At 35.9% G+C, this 21,840-nt stretch overlaps 11 protein-coding genes across 11 annotated transcripts; 3 read left to right on the top strand and 8 right to left on the bottom strand. All coding sequences in view use genetic code 12, as the record gives it.

The window, feature by feature from the left end:
• Positions 1-114: 114 nt before the first annotated feature.
• Positions 115-2,052, bottom strand: GYP1 (Gyp1p; the record flags this gene model as incomplete). The annotated part of the gene is made up of 1 exon (XM_007372983.1): positions 115-2,052. One exon carries the CDS (start codon positions 1,996-1,998, stop codon positions 115-117), a length of 1,884 nt encoding a protein of 627 aa, XP_007373045.1.
• Positions 2,053-2,309: 257 nt separating this feature from the next.
• SSZ1 (Ssz1p) lies at positions 2,310-4,037 on the bottom strand (the record flags this gene model as incomplete). The annotated part of the gene is made up of 1 exon (XM_007372984.1): positions 2,310-4,037. One exon carries the CDS (start codon positions 4,003-4,005, stop codon positions 2,368-2,370), a length of 1,638 nt encoding a protein of 545 aa, XP_007373046.1.
• A 1,728-nt stretch (positions 4,038-5,765) lies between these two features.
• SPAPADRAFT_147093 (uncharacterized protein) lies at positions 5,766-6,848 on the top strand (the record flags this gene model as incomplete). Its single annotated transcript, XM_007372985.1, has 1 exon — positions 5,766-6,848. One exon carries the CDS (start codon positions 6,065-6,067, stop codon positions 6,788-6,790), a length of 726 nt encoding a protein of 241 aa, XP_007373047.1.
• A 96-nt stretch (positions 6,849-6,944) lies between these two features.
• SPAPADRAFT_64731 (uncharacterized protein) lies at positions 6,945-9,600 on the bottom strand (the record flags this gene model as incomplete). The annotated part of the gene is made up of 1 exon (XM_007372986.1): positions 6,945-9,600. The coding sequence occupies one exon, from the start codon at positions 9,598-9,600 to the stop codon at positions 7,684-7,686; it is 1,917 nt and encodes a 638-aa protein (XP_007373048.1).
• A 1,339-nt stretch (positions 9,601-10,939) lies between these two features.
• SPAPADRAFT_131459 (ubiquitin-specific protease) lies at positions 10,940-13,384 on the top strand (the record flags this gene model as incomplete). Its single annotated transcript, XM_007372987.1, has 1 exon — positions 10,940-13,384. The coding sequence occupies one exon, from the start codon at positions 10,940-10,942 to the stop codon at positions 13,382-13,384; it is 2,445 nt and encodes an 814-aa protein (XP_007373049.1).
• SPAPADRAFT_58847 (uncharacterized protein) lies at positions 11,813-15,955 on the bottom strand (the record flags this gene model as incomplete). The annotated part of the gene is made up of 1 exon (XM_007372988.1): positions 11,813-15,955. One exon carries the CDS (start codon positions 15,921-15,923, stop codon positions 13,839-13,841), a length of 2,085 nt encoding a protein of 694 aa, XP_007373050.1.
• Positions 15,956-16,789: 834 nt separating this feature from the next.
• SPAPADRAFT_53829 (uncharacterized protein) lies at positions 16,790-17,479 on the bottom strand (the record flags this gene model as incomplete). The annotated part of the gene is made up of 1 exon (XM_007372989.1): positions 16,790-17,479. One exon carries the CDS (start codon positions 17,477-17,479, stop codon positions 16,790-16,792), a length of 690 nt encoding a protein of 229 aa, XP_007373051.1.
• An 81-nt stretch (positions 17,480-17,560) lies between these two features.
• GOA1 (Goa1p) lies at positions 17,561-18,319 on the top strand (the record flags this gene model as incomplete). Its single annotated transcript, XM_007372990.1, has 1 exon — positions 17,561-18,319. One exon carries the CDS (start codon positions 17,561-17,563, stop codon positions 18,317-18,319), a length of 759 nt encoding a protein of 252 aa, XP_007373052.1.
• Positions 18,320-18,492: 173 nt separating this feature from the next.
• On the bottom strand, positions 18,493-19,446 carry SPAPADRAFT_53830 (metalloendopeptidase; the record flags this gene model as incomplete). The annotated part of the gene is made up of 1 exon (XM_007372991.1): positions 18,493-19,446. The coding sequence occupies one exon, from the start codon at positions 19,444-19,446 to the stop codon at positions 18,493-18,495; it is 954 nt and encodes a 317-aa protein (XP_007373053.1).
• A 223-nt stretch (positions 19,447-19,669) lies between these two features.
• SPAPADRAFT_58850 (uncharacterized protein) lies at positions 19,670-20,359 on the bottom strand (the record flags this gene model as incomplete). Its single annotated transcript, XM_007372992.1, has 1 exon — positions 19,670-20,359. One exon carries the CDS (start codon positions 20,357-20,359, stop codon positions 19,670-19,672), a length of 690 nt encoding a protein of 229 aa, XP_007373054.1.
• Positions 20,360-21,123: 764 nt separating this feature from the next.
• SPAPADRAFT_58851 (uncharacterized protein) lies at positions 21,124-21,818 on the bottom strand (the record flags this gene model as incomplete). Its single annotated transcript, XM_007372993.1, has 1 exon — positions 21,124-21,818. The coding sequence occupies one exon, from the start codon at positions 21,794-21,796 to the stop codon at positions 21,236-21,238; it is 561 nt and encodes a 186-aa protein (XP_007373055.1).
• Between the last annotated feature and the right edge of the window lie 22 nt (positions 21,819-21,840).

The raw sequence follows: 21,840 nt of genomic DNA on the forward strand, positions 1-21,840 counted from the left end.
AGCACCTATAACTAGTCTTTTTGTTTGCTTCGACTACACAAAATCAATCTTTCAATTAGTTGATATTAATTTATTTATATATATATATATATATATATATATATATATGACATTCTACCTCAAATGAGCAGAAGCATTCTTGTATAAACTTTGCCAAATGAATGCTTCACTCAACATCAATTCCACATCTTTCTCTTTCCACCTTGAAGTTGGGGGATTCTGAAGAAACAATAAAATTTCCTGAAAATCCTTGGCTTTCAAATCACCGCTAAACTTGATCAAAAAAGCCGCACAGACATAGGTATGAAAAGTATTGAATCCTAATGGAGTCTCCGATAAGTAAGTATCCCACATTCTGATGATTAATTGGATTGGTAATTCTCTCATTAATAAACAATTCATCCATCTGAAGGAAAATTGAATAAATTCAACTCCTTCACTGTCAAAATGCTTAATCAATTCATGGTCAATTTTAGAAATCAAATTCCTTAATTCATTAACTTGTCTTATGATACCTGGTTGTTCATGAATATAGTTATCAGTAATATTCTCCAACAATCTCGATAAACACCAATAAGTATCTGCCTCAATAATTGCAGTAATCCTAGGGGATAACCATGACGTATCAAAGTTATCCAAAGTATATTGTGGTAACTGAGGATCTTGTAAAAGTTTTAGTTCTTCTGGATCGTCTTCTTCCTCCAGAGCTAAATAGCCTGGAATGTACAAATCCATATCATCATCTTCAGGGAGGCTACCAGTGCTACTATTATTCAGCTTGTGTTGTCGTTGTAATAGTTGTTGCTTTCTTTGTAATTGCCAAATATAATTATTCAAAAAGATTTGATAGAAGGGCGTGCACAAATCATTTATACCTTGAACATATCCACTTGCTGGATGTCTTACTGCCCAAAGATATAAGATTTTTCGAAGTGACATCTGTGTGGCGGTGTATGAATATAATTTCAATGTTGGGTTTGTTCTTTTGACATCAATCTTAATTTGATGATACAACATTTTATCTCTATTTGCGTTAGACAAAGATGTGGTGGATTCGTTATCAGGAGGATCATCGTGAAATTCAATTGTGACACTGTCCAATCCTTCTAAATATTCTTGCCTTTTCCTCTTTAATGTCGAGCTTTGTCTGGACTTGTTGGTAGGTAAATATCCTAACAACAATAACCATGAAACTGCACGTAATTCATTGGGAATCCCATTCCATGCTAATTTTCTTAAATCTTGCAAATTAATGTTGTTATCAGAAGTCAAAACTTTTCTGAATTTTGCATATTTACTATTCAACAAGTTGAGTTTATTAATTTCCATTTTAGTTTGCATGTCTTCAAAGTCAAGTGATTCCTTTGGTGGTTTACTGGCAGCACTAACTCCATTTCCACTTGGTAACATTAAATCAGGATATAATGAATCCAACATAGGACTAGTTTGCGCATTAAGACTCGTTCTTGAGGATTCTTCTGTGTCAAGCTTGGTCAATTCTTTCTTGGGAGAAGAAACCTCTTGTAAATCTGCATCCCAATCATCATCCAAATCGGTATACCTCGACATTGATCTTGAACGGCGTGGTTGAGATTGCTTATGTGAACTGTATGGAGATATCTTACCTCCACTTCCACCACTTACAGGGGTCATTCTTTCAGGAAACCCCAGTCCCAAACCAGTGGAAGTATGTGGAAGTCCAGAGCCCACTGACACAGTCCTTTGAGTATTGGTGGGACGTTTGGGATTAAACAAGTTCCCGCTACTATTTAAGGAACTAGTGCTATTGGCATATCCTAAACTTCCATATATTTGGCTGTTTGTTTCCTCGACACTGTCTCTTGCTGAACTAGAGTGAGATAAAGTGGAACTTCCAGTCAAGGATAAGTTTTTCAAGAACGATGACAAATTCTTACCTTTGCCACCTTGCTCTCCGAAAATGAACTCATTGGAAGTACCATTGTACACTTGAGCCATTTCTTGTTTCTTCTTCCCCATTTTGAAAATGTATGGCTAGAGAGGGGGGGGGATGTTATTTCTATGGGTGCGGTTGTAAATGCAAGATGTGGTTGGCTTTGTTTGCTCGTTTGATTCAGTTTGTCCCCCAACAAAAAAAATATTATATGGCTGACGTGGGATAAACTTTTTTTTTGCTGCTGGGTGGTGGGGGGAGAGGGAGGTAGAGAGGGGGGGGATCCGCAGTATCACCGATCTGCCGGCCGCTGTACGTGGTACCCGACGGCACGGAAAGATTCTCTGCATGAACAAGCGCGGCTGGACTAGTCAGTCAAAAATTCTACAACAACTGGCTATAACTAAGTTACTATAGATTAAAATTTAAAAGCATCTACGTTCTATAAACCTCCTCTAGGCTGATGGTTGAACTTCACCCTTGATGGCAATAGCACCTTGTTTTAATTCTCTACCAGATAAATGTAAAACACCGTTTTGAGTGATGTTGATGATAACTTCTAATTTAGCATTTGGTTTCAAGTTCTTTAATGTCAATTCAGCTAATAAGTCACCAGCTTCATAAACAACTTCTCTCTTGATTTCTGGTTCCTCATCAGAATCTTCTTCTTCAGAGTCTTCTGCATCAGCTGCTTCTGGTTCGATAACGGTTTCCTTGATAGTTCTCTTACCTTCGTATAATTCAACAACAACAGAAGTAGATTCACCGTTGGTAACTTCAATGGACTTCTTGATTGGGTAGGCGGTTTCGGCAACTAAAATAGAGTGGAAGTTACCTTCGGCATCCTTGATACCAATTGGCTTACTCAAGTGTTGAGTATTGACAACAATTGGTTGTAATGATTCCTTGATTTCTGATTCGTCAAATTGTTCAACTAATGAGGCTTGTAAAGCAGCACCACGGACAACTAATTCTGATGGATCCAAAGCCTTTGAATCTAAAGATGGGGCAACGATCTTAGTTGATTCTGGGAATAAGTAAGAAATGTTGGTAGCTAACTTTGGAGTGTTGGCAGCACCACCAACTAACAAAACTTCATCAACATCCAATGGATCTAATTCGGCCTTCTTGATGACTTTTTCGACAAAGGCGGTCATTTCAGATAATGGTTGTCTGGCAGCCAATTCATATCTCAATCTGTTGATACTGGTGTGGAAATCGAAACCTTCAGCTAAGGATTCAATGGAACAAGTGGAACTTTGGACATTAGATAAAGTCTTCTTGACAACAATGGATTCAGCCTTTAACTTAGCAATTGATCTGGCATTGGATCTTGGGTTAGCCTTGTACTTCTTTTCGAATTCCTTGGCAAAGTATTCAGATAAAGCAGCATCTAATTTGTCACCACCTAATCCGAATTCATGAGCAGTGGCCAAGATGGTTAAGATACCACCTCTGGCTGAGATAACAGCAGCATCAGATCTGATACCCCCGAAATCAGCGACAACATATAATTTATCTTGTGCCAACTTTTCTTCTTCAGTGGATAAGTGAGCTAATAAAGCAGCAGTTGGTTCGTTAATCAATTGTAAAGTCTTTAATCCAGCATCTTCAGCAATCTTGGTTAATTCTTCTCTTTGATGTTCAGTGAAGTTGGTAGGAACAGTTAAAACAACACCTTCAACGTCCTTACCGGTGAAATCTTCAGCAGCCAATTTCAAATTAATGAAATGTCTCTTAGCAATTTCATGAACGGTAACAGTTTCAGGGTTTCCATTTTTAGTAATTTCGTAGGCAACTTCACCTTGTGGACCCTTGACGGCCTTGGCACCAACTTGATGAGCAGCAGTAGTATCAACTTCATCAAATTGCTTACCAATGAAATCTCTGAAATTAACAATTGTGCTATCTGGGTTTCTGATTAATCTGGCTTCAGCTTGGGTACCGTGGTATTCATCACCACCAACATAGGATAAGGCGGATGGAATGAAACGATCACCATCTGGGTTAGCAATCACATCGACTTTACCATCTTGAGTGGCAACAGCAATGGATGAGGTAGAGTTACCGAATGTTATACCAATTACAGACATTGTAGTTGTGTTTAGTTAAGTAATTTAGATTTGTCTAGTTAACCTTCAAAAAAAAAATTTTTCAATGCTTTTGATGAGGCTCACACAGTGGAAGAAAAAAACAAAAATCAAGATCCCATGCGTTTTGTTAAAAATAAAGGTCGTACCCGGATTCGAACCGGGGTTGTTCGGATCAAAACCGAAAGTGATAACCACTACACTATACAACCTGTTTTTATTTCAAACATTTTGCTATTTTCAACAGGTTGAAGCTTAAGCATGTGATTATATTGCACGTGATTAGTTTTCAAACTTTGCCTCTTTAGAAGACTATACAAGTTGGCACTTGAATTTAGTTAGTAAAACTTTGTATATATTGTCTGTTTAAATAGATTTGGAGATATACCATTATCATAATTTTAGTTGTGTGGGAATGACCTTCATAAAATTGATTGTGCTTACATTTTTTGCAACCAACATAATTGGCAGTGTTAAAGGCTATAGCGGGTCCTTATTTGACAAATTTTAAAGCATTTTATGTTCTTTTTTTATTAAAGTGGCATTTCAGGGTAATTAGTAGGTTATTTTAAGATGTTTTAAGGATTTTCTTATCGCTTCATAAAATCAAACGTTTTTGGTAAATTTTTAATACAAATTACCATAAAATTCCTGAAAATTAAATGGATTTATGAGGTAGTTACCTTAACAGACCGATAAGAAGCTTTTCTCCACAGACTATACTCCTTGATTACACATTATTACAAAAAAAGATAACAGCAGAAAGTTGTTTGTGTTTTATGACCTTGTTTGTTGGATGTTGTGTTCTGGTTAGAAAGATCTCGCCCAGGATCCAATTTTTCTGAGCCTCGTTAGAAAAAGGGGGATAAAAAAAAAAACAAACTACACATCAATTGATTTACCTAATAGCCGTTTAGCATACAGATCAAAGATGACTCGTCAAGGAAGGCGTACGCGTATCCTAATAGTTACATTAGTTCTTATTCTGACGTTTTTATTCTTCATTAACAAAAACAAGTTGAATCATGATTTAGATAAATACATGCCTCAGTTTAGCAATGATAAGGGCATGAGTTTGGAGAAAGAACTTTTAGATAAGCCAAAAACTAGAAAAACTACCAAGGGTTCAAAGAAGACAGGAGTTAAGCAGAAAAAAACGGGTGGTAATGCTAACACATCAAGGAAGAAAGATGCCAAGCTGAAACAAGCTAGTGTTGATGAATCCAGTACATCAAACAAGAAAGGAAGTATGCGTCAACAAACGGCTAATACTAAGATGGGTTCCAAAGGAAAGCCAGCAGTACCCAAGAAAATGAAGGTTAATGCTAAACCTAAGGCCGTGGATGACCCAGAAGTTGATCCAGATGTTGATTCAGATACGATAGATGACCTCAAACAGGCTAACAGTACTGAGGAATTCGGATATGAATCCAAGACGAACTCGAAATTACAAAAATTAAAGATAAATCCTTTAGGAATGGAAGATGAAGAGGATGAGAGTGGTGCAACTGAACAGTACGAGGAAGAGGAAGAAGAAGAAGAACAAGAAGTTGGTACTCCTAGAAAGAATAATAAGTTAAGCAAAGGGAAGCTTGATACTGCAGATGAAGACCATGAAGATGAGTTTGATTTATTTGACATTGATGCAATTGGAGAAGATGAAAAGGAAGTCAAATTTGACCCTGAAAATCCTCATGGGTTCCTTGGAGATGTTGAACGTATTTCCCCAGCTGAAAAGGAAGTCATTTCGGACTCTTTAGAGTATTCTAAAAAGCAAAAGGTTTTGGTTGGCGTGCCTACAAATAAGCAGTTGCGTTTAAAACCAGTATTAAAGGATGAGCCTCCTTTACCAGAAGATATCCCCCAAAACTTCAAGAAAATATCTATAACCCCCTTGAAGTTTAGAATATACTCGCATAATATCAAGAATGGAGGAAATCATGTTCTTGTTCCTGGTGAGCATGAATGGTCACAACGTTATCGTCCTCTCACTGCCTCAATAAACTTCCATGCAACTGTTCCTAATACTATTATCGCATTGCAAGAAGTGTACAAGTATCAAATGTTGGATATCATCAAGGAACTAAATAGATATTCTGATGATTGGGATTATTATGGAGCAGGAAGAATTGATGGTGAAGAGATTGGTGAATTTGTTGCCATAATTTACCGTAAAAGTGAATGGGATTTAGTTTACAGTGATACAATGTGGTTAAACCATAAGAATCCGAGAATGTCAATTGAAGGCTGGGACGCTACGTATCTTAGAATTGTCTCATATGTTACATTAAAGCATAAAGCTACAAATAATTATATCAATGTTTTCAATACTCATTTTGATCACATTGGAATAAATTCCCAATTAGGTTCAGCCAACTTAATTCTTGAACGAATTGCACAAATAAACCAATGGCCAAGTTTCATTGTTGGGGATTTAAATAGCGAGCCAAAACATGATGCATACCAATTATTACGTCAACACATGGCAGATCTGGCAAGATTAACCACCCCTTTTAATAGATATGGTCATTTGAGGTCTACAGTTACAGGATTTGAAGGCGAGGTTTTGGTTGAAGGTGGGCAGAATATTGATTATATTTTCGCCCCTAAATATACCAGTAAGATTGATATGGATCCTAAATGTAGTACCTTGAATCCAAATTCACCAGAAAATAAGATTGATTTACGATTGACTGGGTATGGAATGTTGCATTCAAAGTTTGATGGGATTTATGTAAGTGATCATAGACCTATAGTTGCTGATTTTTCCATGAAAGGAAAGTGTTAAGCTGCACATAAGAATATATACGTACATATTATTTTTTTAATATATCATTAATGAGATGATTTAGAAGTAAAGTATTATTTCATATTTCCCCTGGGGTTGGTTCACAGAGTCAAGTTCAACTACAGCTAAAGTTTAGAGGATATATTAAATTTTTAAAACTGTTACTACCAAATACCAAAAATAGCAAAAAGACCAATTATACTGAAACGAAACAACCAATTAAACCGAAGACCAAACACCAAAATCAAAACAGAAGATACGTTAACCAAAGATATTACCCTCTATGATGAAGATAATAAATACTGTTGTCCAAACAAAGACCAACCATCATATTAACAAATGAAGGGAAAATACCAAATCAACCAGCGTCATAATTTAGATATTGTAAAACAAAATGTAAGACAAGAATAACTTGAAGCTGGAGCTAATACCTGTTTGAACCTTGAGATCCATGTAATAAAGGAAACAATTAACCACAATGAAATTTAATATCGAATTTAAGGATTATGTAATATCATTAACTTTCATCACGAAATTGGTACAAGCTTGTTCATAATCAGGAGATTTATCTGAAGATGAAGTTGAAGGGGTTTAGATTGGAACTAAACGGACCTCGAAGCAGGTACTAACTCATTCACTATTTCACCATGATTAATGTAGGTGATAATATTGAACTTGATGATTGAAAGTTTAGGGATAAAATTCACAAAATCCTCGGAATAAGTACAGATTCATTCGCAATCAGAATAGATATTATTATCTGAAGACGAAGTGAAGGGATTTAGCTTTGTTTTTTTTGAACTAAACGGAACCTCGAAATAGGTACATATTCATTCATATCTTTAATCATATGTGGATATTGTTTTATCAATTTCAATTGGGTTGTCAATAATCTATTGTTTATTATTGCCTTTGTAAATCATTTTAGTCATAAGCAGACAAGGTTTAATCCCAAATAGTAATCCTTGGTTTGGTTTATTTTTGGCCATAAACAGGCAAAGTCTAACCCCAAATAATAGCTCTTGATTTGATTTATATTTGGTCATAAACAGACAACTCTTTTCTTGATTTGCTTTATAATTATTCGATGAATCCATCAGAACAAAATAAAATGGCTTGGATCTTGCTAAATTTGGAGTTTGAATACTATCAACAGAAATGAATGTTTCAGCGGTTACTGGGTTGGATTTTGAAAGGGAATTCCATTTCGTGAAAGAAATTGAAGGACTATAGGTGGGTATCACATTTGGGTTCAAATTGGAGCTTTCAAATGTTTTAGACCCTTCTGATTCATCTAATTCTTCAACAACGTGTAATTTACGCTGAATAAAATCAACTTCAAGTCCAGAGGAGCCATTGTCAAAAGTAACAGGATTATTATCAGGATATTCAGAATCTTCACCACCAATTGCAAGATCACAAACATTATCATAGGTGCCGTTATAGTTTGAAGTAAGTTCGTTGTTCACATTGAGTGAATTTTTAGGTTGAGAGGAATTGTAGTCAAAATAATCAGAATTATTATCAGGATAATCACGATCAATGGGAACGCCCATGGAATTCGTATCGCGGAATATTTCTCTTCCAAACACTAATCTCACAAACCAATGCTTCAATTGTTGAAAAAAAGAAGTGGAATAGTCCGTAACAATGTTGCTATAAACCGGGGAGGAACATTCAATTGAATTTGAATTATCTGCATATGAAGGTTCAGATACAAGACAGCGGACACTTGTAAAAGAATTTACATCGTTGTTTGCACAAGAAGGTTCAATTAAATAACATCCAACAGCACCCAAACAATTGGAATCAACTTTTTCATCAGTATCAGCTAAAGCAGAGTCTATATTACTTTGCTCATTATCAGAGTCATCTGTTTGTGGGTAGATGAAACCTTTAAACCATTGCTTTACTTGGGCGCGTTTAGAAATTCTGGTTGATGGGGCAGTATTAGTCTTGGAATGAATACTTTGTGAATCAGTTGAGGTGGAAGTAAAATAATCAATAAATATAACTTTATCATTGACATCGGTGTCATCAGTTTCCAGTTCATTTGAGCCAACATCATAAATATTGGTTTGTGAATCCCCATACATGATCTTTGTAAACCATCCTTTCACTTTTGCACGCTTGGAACCAGCAACTGAATGAGGTGGACTAACAGAAGTGGATGGTGGAGCATCGGTGTTTATATTTGAGGTAGTATCAGTATTAATTGGACTTAAGATAGAAGCAGTAGTATTTGTTGAGGTAGTAGCAGCAGTCTTTGTTGAGGTAGTAACAGCAGTATTTGTTGAGATAGTAGCAGCAGTATTTATTGAGGTAGTAGCAGAAGTATTTGTATTTGGTGTTTTAGCAGGAGCAACATCAATCGTATTTGTGTCCTTTGAGGGACAAACACAATCAACTAAATTTGAATTGAAACCAGAATCAACAGCAGCATCTTTTGAAACATCAACAATAAAACCTTTGGATTTGGCATTTTCCATCCATTTCTTAAATCTTGCACGCTTGGATTGTTTAATGGTAAATTGAGATTCACAAGCAGCAGCTTTAACAGCGCCAACAATATCATCAACACCAACATCAGCAGCAGTTTCACTAGAAGAAGTTTCAACAGTGGAAGTATTGTCAGCAGTTAAGGATTGGGAAGTGGTAGTCTTATTCAAAGGAGGGTTTGCATAAGTTGATGAATCCAATTTTGAAATAATCTCTTCAAGAGTTTGTGACTTCAAATCCTTATTAAGAAAGAATTTCGGTCTGTGGAATCCAATTGGTTGACCATAGGGTTCGAAATGATGAAATTTCATGGTCAATCACTTGGGGGAAAAACAAATAAACAATTAATTGGAAGTTTATGTGTGATTTTCAGAAAGAAACAAGTGTACAGATTAAAAATATAAAAAAGTTAAACTTTTGCGATTGTACAAAGATTTCGCAGTCAATTTTTGCACTTGTGAGTTATATCGCTACCATACGAAGACAAGACTTGGATGGAGTTAATGTGTGCTTGACACGGAAATAGAGTAGGGGAGATGCTATACAATCCATGGTAAATAGTTGTATATTGAAGCTGTTTATGTTGTTTATATTATCTAGTGATTCCAAGGGAATAAATGAATAACCTGAAGCTCATTTTGATTGAAATGTTTCAATTACTATAATATTTCGTTGGTTTTAATGAACCATGTAGTTATTGGATAATAGTTCGCCTTTCAAAATCTCATGCCCAAGTTTGTTCAGCAAGCATAAGGTTTGAAGCAATTCTCAGATTGTTCTTACCTATGTTGTATTGCATAGATGTGTTGTTTTTGTTGTGTGGTTGTCAAAAATTTAGAAAAACAATTTAGGAATTGGGGAACTTTTCAATGCAATTGGTAGCAATCAAACCATATTTAAGTTCAATGTAGAAAGACTTGAATTCAGAATTGTTCTTATACAAGTCAGATCAAGAATGTTTCTTTCTCTCTTGAAACCAAATACCAGGTTTTATACAAGTCATCAATAAGCTTTCTTCGTAATTTGTGGCCTTGCCAACGGTTGTCTTGAATTGACACCGAAGTTTTGATGGATAACGACAATATCTGCTCTTAATGATTTCACCGGCGAATTTGAAGCTCCTGGCTACAGTTCCTTGTAGGAAGCAAGTTGTAAAGATGTGTATCACCTGGTTGCTTTTGACTACGCGCGACTAACAACAGGTGACACACTCTTCCCAGGAGTGATTGACTATACTTCTTACATAATTACTCAATACAAGAGCCTACAATTGTCTAGATTTAATGTGAAAAAGGTTTGTTCTCCGCAATGCAGGATAAGTCTAGAGTTGATAAATGACGTTCTTTTTTTTTTTTTCCTTCTCGCTAAAACAAATCTAAATCAGACAGCATTGCCTCAATAGATCAGGTTTCAGGTTCATATGGTCATTACCACAATATAAGATAAAAGCACCCACAGTTCTTTCATTAGTAGCATCAATATATAGATATATCCAATATGAACCAAGCATATGTCACGATAAATGGGGAATACGAAGAACATAAGCTACCGTCACCACCGAGACTACCACCACAAGAAACCCCACCACCACCGCCAGCACACACAGTAGGTGTTGGCCATCATCGTGTGTCATTAGGCCCACCTAAGATCATGGGAGATATTAACGAACCACCAGCCACTCCTGCTGAACTTCTGCATTATTATACGAAACTTATCAACTATGAGTTTCGTAATTTACAACTTGATCATACGTTAGTTAATAAATCGTTGTTTGACTTAATTGACTATTGTGAGTTGTTGTATGAGAAATCAAGTAGTGAAATAAGTTCATTGGACCCTAAACAGAATCTTCATGGTATAAAGACATACACCAGGGGATATTTGATCTTCAACTACTTCATCAACAGTTTTATCATGATACATTTCCAAGGGTTTGATTCTTTTATTGAGACCAATGAAACTGATTTCATCATTTATCTCAATATCTTTGCATTTTACAATCATGAAGTTTATTTCTCAAACGGGATCTATTCAATAAGCTCAAACAAATTACAATTCTATGTGAAACGGTATTTGTCAGAAAAGAAATTGTTAAGTTTCGATATCGACGAGCTTTATACTTGGTTGAATGACTATATAGAGTACTTAAAAGAGAAGGATCAACAGGAACAGCAACAGCCACCAGAACCACCACAACAACAACCACAACAACAACCAGTAAGCAACAGTGAGTCTGAATTTGAAACTCCGCCTCCGTATGTTCAAGGATACAATTTATCAACTGAAGAATTAGATTTTAAACAGCGATACCCTTCGTTAGATATGAAAAATTTTACACCAGAACAACCATCAGAACCATCATCATCTCCGGCACCTCCTCAGGCCCCAGCAGGAGCATCTTCTCCTCCACCAGTACCTAAACAATTACCACCTGGGTTGACACCCACGACTCAGACTTTACAATCAAGATCATTTTCTCCCCAACCACAACCTCTTACTATTCCACAACAACAACAACAGATACTGAAAAGATATACTTCTCCTGCATTAAGTCCAACAATTCCATACCCAACAAATCAAGAATCTGTACCATTGCCACAGGTAAATCACAATGGATATTCTCGTCCTAGATCTGAGATCCCCCAGGTTCCTCAGATCCAGAATAATTATTATCAACAACAACAACAACAACAACAACACTACCAATCGAGACAACAACCTGCCCATGCTAAATTCACCAATTATCACAATGGTGCAACACCAGGAATTAGACATTCATATACTCAACCTAGTTTAACTTACCAGCAAGGACCACAAGCACCATTACCTCAAATACCTCCACCACAAGTGGTTACTCCTAAGGTCGATGTTTTACACCAACTTTCCGTGTGTGGATTACGTAATTTTGGATCATCATGTTATATTAACTCAACGGTACAAATCTTATTTGGGATACATTCATTCAAATCGATTTTCCTTCAAGGGTTTCAAAAATTCATTAGAGATCCAAAATATCTTTCAGTTTTAGCCCATCCCAATTCCCACAATAAGAATTCGGTATTGTTAGCTGATGCGATATCTGGCCTATTACGTACTTTTCAACAAAATGGTGGTTTATCAATATCTCCTACCAAATTCATTAGAATATGTTCATTGTTAAAGCCAGATTTCAATATTCCTCATGAACAACAGGACGCGCAGGAGTTTTTACTATTCATATTAGAAAGACTTCATGATGAGTTTGCCAATAAGCAAGTTCTGGGATACGATTTAGAAGACTATATTCGCAAATGGAAAATTAATATAAATGTTAAGGACAAGAATGAATATTTACATTGGTGTAATTCATTGATCAAACATGAGGGGACATCACCTATCCATGATTTATTCCAAGGTCATTTACAGAATAAATTAACTTGTACCAAATGTTCCTATGAACTGATTAGTTATTCTTCATTCAGCATTTTGTCGTTACCTATACCAAGAATCAGAAATAAGCAAATGGTTGATTTGACTGACTGTTTAAGATATTACACCCAAGATGAAGTACTTTCTGGGGATAATGCATGGCATTGCCCAAGATGTAATGGAGAAATTGGGCATAAATTAGATAACCACCCCGTGTTTGTGAACAAAAAATCCGGGATTTTCCAATTAGGTAAAAAGACCAAGCCTAACAAGACCAATGGAAAACAAATAACAACCGTGTCAACTAAAAGTCTTACATTTGTTAAATTACCACAGATATTGTTTATCCATTTATCAAGATTTTCAATGTATAACTTAACAGATAAACTAGATACGGTCATTAAGTATCCATTACTACTTAAATTCAATAACAACGGCCATGAAATAGTATACAAACTTTCAGGTTTGATTAACCATTTTGGGAATTTGAAGAGTGGTCATTATACTTCAGTGGTCAACAAATCCGTCAATGTCAATCTGCTGAATATTGATAATATGTATCATCCATTTTGGTGTTTGTTTGATGATGAGAATGTTCAATCAAATATTCCTAATGGAAGTTTGAATGGCCCTTATACCGAGTTGACTTCAAGAGATGTTTATGTGTTGTCTTATGAAAGAGTATAACCACTGAAATTACTTTACCCAGAACTTTTATAGAACGTATCATTTATATCTATATAACATTAGAATAGACATGACTAATGTCTTTTTAGACATATTCAAAACAAAGTACACAAACACAAGTTGGTGTGCCTTCAAAATATTTCAACATCATTTCTAAGATGATGTTTCACAATGCAAACTTTGGATTGTTTTCCTTCCAAAGTCCTTATTGTGTTGCACAACAAGCCCGATTCTCACAACAAGAGGTAATGACAAAAGACAACTTCATGAGAACACACATCTTGCTGTTCTACCAGGACTTTATTGTTATTCAAACAATAGTACTCACCCTGGATAAAGCTTCGACATATACAGTCGATGGAAAACCCAGCTTTTAAATATTTCAGTCCCAATATTAGCTAAAACATAGATAATTTAGTAGTTTCTAATATTACATTATATCATATACACATATCTAAATCCACTTGGAATTTATGGTTGCAAAATCATAAAGATCCAAATCTCCTTCACCTAATCCAACAACAAAATTTGAATCTTCACGGTTTTCAACAATTGTAGCAGAACCAGCTTCCACATGCAATTCCAACAACTCTTTCATATTCACTTTGATCAACGGTAAGTCAAGGCACGCCTTTAATATCTCCTTCGTTTGGTTGATATTACGATTAAGATCATTCAACCAGAAAACTTTAGGGTGGGATGGGATGTCCAACCATATCATTTCTCTGGTTTTCAAATCAAACATAAATGGATTAATATCAGTGGCTTCACAAGTCAAATCCATTTTCACCTTTACCGTCGAAGGTTCAAATATTTCTCCTGCTTGTTGTTCTTTTCTCATCATATAACCAGCAAAGCATTGTTGAAGTTGACTAAATTTAGGTCCCAGGTACAGCCGTACATTCATTTCGACATATCTATATCCCAGTTTCAAGGCTTGGTTTATATAAATATCGATGAATTCACTTGCTCCCTTGGGGGCAGGGGCATTGATTATATCTCCAGAATGAACAGCGAATTCTTCTTTCAAATGAGTATAGTTTATAAACTTTGTTGTTTCCATGTCTTCTTTGATAAATACTGCTCCAAGATCAACGATTTTGCCTATCCAATGTACAAAGAACCGAATGACATTTTTGTCCATGTCACATTCATCCGTCATCAATCTTGAGCCTCGAGCTATTGCTCTCTTGTTGGAATCACTTCCGGTATAGATCTGCATGGGAAGTAAAATACCTTCAGCTTCTTTAGTGATATAAACTTTCAGGTTCTCATTGAAATGGTTCAAAGCTTTATATTTTTCAACTAATGCTTGTCGAAGGGTATCAATAACCATGTTGGCAGTTTCAGTTGTCAATTCGCTTTGATTTTCCTTTCTTTCAAACATCATTAAATTCAGTTTAGCAAATACTGACCGTTTTTCTATCTTATTACTTCCCTTGAAGTGGCCCAATGCTTGTAGTAAGACTTTAGATTCAACCCCAACAGCAATCATGGAGAATTCTGACAATATTTTCTTATCATCTGGGGAATCCCGTAATAGCTTATCTAAACATCTAGCAAACATTGAGGGAAGATTCTTGAGGATCCGTATTGCTGAATCCGTGTCCTTATTTTCAATTGCCTTACACAAAGGCGTGTTCTTTGTAGGAACATTTTTCTCAGATCTAAACCTTGTGGCGATCTCATTAACTTTACCACCATACTCGCCAACGTGAAGACAATGAAATGCTCTAATCCAGATTGTGGTATGACGCTTGACATCTTCTATATTAATCACTTTTTCCAACAATTGAATCAAGACCCTTCTCTCTTTTCTTTTCATAGAAGTGAATTTGACAACTTTGGTCAAGTCAGGTTTTTGGTTTGAATAAACAGCCATTATTCTTAACACATCAGTAGTTGTTTTGACAAAATAACCAATATCTTTTCCTTGCTTTAAGCATTCCACAGCAAGTTTACATGAAGTTTCTCGGAATGGAATTTCTGAGTAAGTAGACTGATAAGTTTTAATCCAATTTCTTCTAACACCATCAACAATGAAAGCATCATGTTTAACGGGAATACCAGTCTTTGAATTGACCAACTTCACAAAGTACTCTTTCAACTCATCCAAAGATACCAAGTGTAAGTTCACAACTGGGTTCTTCTCATTAATTTCCACACGCTTCTCCTTAATAAATACCGGTTTCCAATTCCCACACGAGAAATAGTGTGTTATAGCATATATGAATAATTCCAAATGAGAGGCATCCATAACTTGCTGTGGGAAATTAGGATAGAATGGTTCATGTTTAACATGTGCCCCCAAATGTTTCTTGACCATCAATAGCTGTTGCTTTAAGAATTTACCACCTTTATCAGCTGATAACTTGCATAATTCATCAATTACTGGTTTATCCAATATATAGTTCATGTTAACCAATTCTAGCATGAAAGTATATACTGTATCCTGTGAAATCTTATCACGTTTGGACTGATCCTTGGGGTTGATGTAAATACCGTTCAAAGATTCAAAAGCTGTTTCTTCTAATATCATTGTTGATTATTAGTAATGTTTCAATGAATTATGCGAGTAAGTCCACTCTAACAAATTTATAGCGGAGATGGTTAAATTGTGGACTTGTATCTAATTACCTTACTATGACTAATACCTACCATAATGTAATTACTGCTGTAGCAATGACTAATGTTTACTTTACCCTCTACATAGAGCCTATTATCCCTTAGAGTTAATTTTGCATTAATTTTAATCTTGGATGCATTGTTAATGTTGACATTTCATAAGTGTTTTTTTTTTTTTTGCAGTGACTAATGTTTGTTTACTTTTCAGTTTCGCAGCAAGTTGGATGTTCAAGGGGTTGGTTTTGTAGTTATTCATTCAAAAAACATAAACATAAGATGAGTCATAGAATATTAACCGGCTACATTGGTATAATTCAGACATAATTGCCCAACTATAAATATCCCAACAAATCGTCTTTTCTTGCCAATAAATTTCAGGCACTATCACTTCTTGAGTTGCTCAACACTACAGAATGATCCAAACAAACTTTATGCAATAACTGCTATTGCTGGTTCTATCATAGTTGCTATAAATATGTTGCTTATGATGATTGGTTAAGTTATACGTCCTGGCTCCTGATTGAGATACTTCTACGTTTAATTTGTTCCTCCTCAATCTAATATCCAGGTACACTTTAGGCTCCTTTAGTTAGATACTTCTACCGAACTTTTACTTCCTCACTAGCTATAATTTCCTAATAAATATAACTTTAAATTAATCTACTTTGTAGTTCACCGTATGATACAACAAAATTTATTATCTATAAATTCATAAATTTTCGTTCTAATTCCTGGTCTTGTACGAGCTATAATGTTTCTAAATGGCTGTATAGAATGAATTTACTCTTGATTAAATATCGATGTAAGTTTAGGAGCTACCAGTTTCTTTTTCGACTTAAGGGAAAGTTTAACTGGTCCCAGAACCACAGCAGTTACCGGTGGTGGCGGCGGTGGTGAATGTGATGCATTAGACTCCAAATCCTTCTCTTTTCCTTGTTTTATCTTTTGATTCAATAACTTTACAGTTAACTCCTCATCATTCTTTATTTCCTTCTCTCGAGATTCCTTAACTTGTTGTTGTGATTGATCAATCAACCTTATTTCAAGATTGAATTCTTCTTCATTGGGATTTTCCACCCGTACTATCCCATTCTTACCCAAATACTTCACAAATGAAGTCAAACTATTCCATCGGGTACTGTTCATATGAATGTGATCTTTAGATTGAATATACTCCTGGTAGAACCTATTTGCATTAATCTTCTTAGTTCCATGGTTAATACGAAGTAGATTTATGAAATCCAGTTGAAACTGACTTGAATATGTGTCTACGAGTGTTTTGGCTTCTCCCAGGGATTGTATGTTTGATATCCTTCCCATATGTGATGGCGATGCCAAATGGTTTTTAAATCCATTAGCATCTCGACATTGTTTCTGACATAATTGACAGTAGTATTTAAGCTTTTGTAACCCTGCTGCTTTGAGCTTCTTGGCTTGATATTTGGATGTACCCAATTGTGCTTTTGCCATGATGTAAGAAAGTTGGTCGTAAAAAATTGGCATTTTTTTTTTCTTTGTCTCTTTCAGATCAAGATATATAAGTAGACAGTAATGCTCCGATTCAAGGCTCTTAGGGTGTACACACTACCGCCCAGATCGTCCTATATTATCAACAAAACATATCCATTGGTGCTATGGAATAATCTCATTCCATATAAATTCAAATTCTTTACAGGATTAGGAACAGTTGCCCTTAGTATAAAGTCCCTTCATCCAAACACGGTCATTGCATGTTTACCTCCATTAACTATAGGTTACTACTTTGGGTATAAACGGTGGCGTCACTGGTTGTATTTGAATAATTCCACAAGAGCAGAGCAATCCGGGGTAGTTCGATTTGAAAGATATGACGAAACAAAAGTCGAGAATGTATTGAGCGGGATTGAAAACGAGTATGATTGTCTAACTCGACAGATTGTTGATGTTGTTGAACAGCGAGTTATTGAACATGTGGCCGAGACTAGTGATGATGTGAGTGAGTTGTTTGTACACGATGATCAGTTTTCAATGCATATATTCCCTACCGAAGTGGAAACTTGGATTACGAGTGAGGTAGACGTGGATGGGGAATTAGTCAAATTCATCAAAATGTCCATGCCATTTTATTCTGTTAGAGATGTTGAAACAAGAAAGAGACTTGGTGTAGTGACTGTGTATTTAAGACAAGTTGCTAAAAGTGAACATGAAGATTTTCATATGCATATAGAAGTAAGTCCTTTGACTTGGTTTAAACCAAAAGTTTTGGTTATAAATGATGTTCCTGATGTGCTCAATAGTAAGTTATTTGAGGAGCGTAATAAATCTGTATAGACCTGTAAATAGTAAACAATAGACAATTAGAGCCTGGGCTCGTGACTGCAACATACACCCAGCCTTGGCTCGATTAGATTGATACATTTTATTACAATTTATAAGTATATATACAAGCACCCCCCAACTAAGACAAACCTGGAAAGAAAAAAAAAAAACTTCTATGCAACAGTTTAGTATTTAAAGAAATTTCTCACACCTTGTTGGAAATCATAATAATGATTACATCCAGCTGAATCTCTAATCAGATTTAATTCCGGCATCCAACTTTGAATATCATGGATACGTTTACTAGTAGCCGGGTGAGTAGAAAGCCATTGGTTTAAACCTTCCCAACTTTTTCCAGCTTGTGCTTCAACTTGACTCATTCTTTGCCAAAAGCCAATAGAGCTTTCTGGATTAAAACATGCCCGTGCCATTAGCTCACATCCTATTCTATCTGCTTCCGATTCCATTTCCCTTGATGCTGGCAAGGAGAACCCTAAGGTTAACAACTCGCGTACGGCGGGAACACCGGTTATAGTGCAGAGCAATATGGACAACAAGGTATATATTGGTTTATAACTTAATTGTTCCAGGGAATGCTGTGCCAATTGATGTGATAATTCATGGGATAATACCGTGGCTAATCCATTATCATCTTGACATATTGGTATGATAGAACTGAATATAAAGATCTTCCCATTGGGTAAGATAAATGCATTGGGAGGATCTTTTTCACTGGCAACCACATTGATTTCCCATTTAAGGTTACGCAAATGTTGTAGTTGTGCATTAGGCACTTCTGAGTTTTCCCCTGTTAAAGCGACATCTAGGAGCTTATTCATAATACTCAGAATACGACGATACAATGGATGTGAAGGTGGCAAGATTTGGTGTTGGTATTGTTCTTTGATTTGCTGGTATGAATAATCACCAGCCTTCTCTTCTAAGGAATAAGGAATCCATATGAATCTTTTTCGATGGGTGTATGGAGCTTCATGAAGGTTGTATACGTAGAATCCAATTGAACCAGCAGCGAAATACGCCACTTTACGGGAAGTTAATACTTGCAAGTAGTTGTAACTACTACTTGACGTATTCCCATTGAATCGCTTGTAAGTAGCGTATCTACGAAAGAAGAACATTGTTTGGGTGGCAATAGATGCAAAGAAAAAAATATACCTTTTAAATTCTATATTAACTTAAATCAAACTACAAGAAAAAAAAATAAACAGTAGGAACTGAAATAAACAGAAAAATTTACAACCACCAAAAGAGTAACCAAAAAACATCCAGTGTTTTTCCCATTGACCTGTGCGAGTGTTAGCATATGTGAATGTGAGCGTATGGTGTATGCAGTGCACTTGCTCACTCACTTCCTTGCTCTCTTCGTTCGTTCGCTATATCGACGGCAGTAGCTTCATAAGTGAAATGATCATTAATTCCTCTGGTTTCACTAACCAAATAATTATTGATCATATCGGTACTTGAATTATTACTTTGTACCATGGGGTTTCTTGGTTTCAATTGGATTTTAGCAGCTTTACTGGGTAATTTTTCGAAAAACTCGGGTTGATGAAGTTGTTTAGCCAATATATCAATCGTAGAAGATGTTTCACTTACGGATACATCGGGACTTGTAGGAACATTAATTAAATCTGTAGATGATGCTCGAGGTGTATGGGTTTTATGAGTGTTGTTATTAGTGTATGGTTGGTTTGGTGGTAACATGGGAATAAAAGTTTCATAGAAGTCATAAGCAGTAGGTTTAGTTTGATTAGGACTTACTTCGCTAGCAGAAGATCCCGATTCAACAACAGCTTTTTCATATATTAATGTGCTGCTGGCTTTTTCTTTGACATATGGTTGATGCAACTCTTCATGGAATTGTCGGAACGATTGATCTTCTCGTAATTCCAAGTCAATAGCATCAACTTCTAAATCTTCTTTTGTTTGTTTCTTGTTATTACGGTACCAAAATACAACCACAACAACTATGATTAAAAACGAAGGGATACCAACTGCGAGCCCCACGGCTAATGATTGCGAGTTGGCCATATGTGTGAGTGAGTGTGTGAGTGTGTATTTGTTTATATGTATGCTGAAATTCTCGAGGAATAGTAATGCAATATCCCTGGGAGTGGGTGATCTGCGGATATATGACTCTTGGTATGTAAGAGCTTAACTTTAAAGATGGGCTGTTTCTCGAGAAATCTTTGGTTGACACCGAGTATGAAATTCTGGATAAACGAATGGAGATGTATCAAGGGTTAAAGTTTTAAGTTTTTTTTTAAAAAAAAAAAATCGTTGAAGCAATAAAAGAAGTGTTTCTTTCTCTTCTGTCAAGTTTTTTTTTTCTGATTCTTCGGCTCCTTCTATACAGTGAAGGGGAATTTTTTTTCTAAACTGGGAAAAGCCTCTGGATTGCGGTAATAATTTATTCTTTCTTTGTATTGTGGTTTTGTGTGTCAGTAGTGCCTGCCAATAAAACCCACACATCTCGAACATTTTTTCTTCTTGCAGTTTTACGTCCTTGAAGAAAAAATTCTATTTTTGGAAATCTAATTGTTACATTTTTCCGCTGGGCACGTCAATTCCAAGTAAGTGCAAAGACACAGACCCTCTCTTTACTATGTGTCTCCGCTAACAACCCCTTGATTTTTACCCCCCACTCCCCCACCGGAGGTTCTTTTGATCCAGCAACCTTAATTTCTATTATCTACATTCTCTTCATTGTGATCAATATTAGCCACAATCGTATATACCCTAGTGCATACATCTCCCGAGGTATCGTGTCTTCTTCTACATATAGTTGCTAGATTGATCTGCATCACCTTGCAACAGAATCTATTTTTTTTTTTTTTACGTTACCATATAAATTATTTTTATATCTAATCTTGTCAAACCTATTTACAAGTCACATTACTACTTCTCTTAAATCAAAAATTCAATCTCTGGATCTTTTGTCAAATCATAAACTTGATCATCTACAACCAAACTAAATTCCCCAATTTCAAAAGGAACTGCTTTGTTTGGTCTGGTAGCTCGTAATCTAATTTCACCGGTACCTTTCTCACCCTTAACACCAAACTTGATATCAATATTCCCCTTGACGGTATTCAAAGGACCAACAATCCAAGGCCATCTGCTGGTATACGAAATTTCATCACCTAAATGAGTACGGGCAATTGATGATCTTCGCAAGAAATAAAATGTCGAAGTTATTATAGGAGAACCAGTTTTTTCATAATTGAAAATCAATCCACACATCAACGAAACTCCCACGAAGTAAACCCAGAAGTAACGACGGTTTTGTCTCTTTTTTTCAAATGGATCAGGCAAAGGACGGTCAATTGATACCGGGGGTCTCCTGACTCCTTGAGGTGCAGTGGCAATTGGTTGTTGGTTGAATAAGAGCGGTGTGGTATGAACACATCTTAAACCAATAGTGGCTATGCGAAGCGGAGTATGGACTCTCTTGAAACTTTGCAACATCGCTTGATAAACAGTCTCTGCTTCTTCTCCCTTGTAGTTCTGAC

This window comes from Spathaspora passalidarum (genome assembly GCF_000223485.1).
Source record: "Spathaspora passalidarum NRRL Y-27907 unplaced genomic scaffold SPAPAscaffold_1, whole genome shotgun sequence".
In the NCBI taxonomy this organism is placed as follows: domain Eukaryota; kingdom Fungi; phylum Ascomycota; class Pichiomycetes; order Serinales; family Debaryomycetaceae; genus Spathaspora; species Spathaspora passalidarum.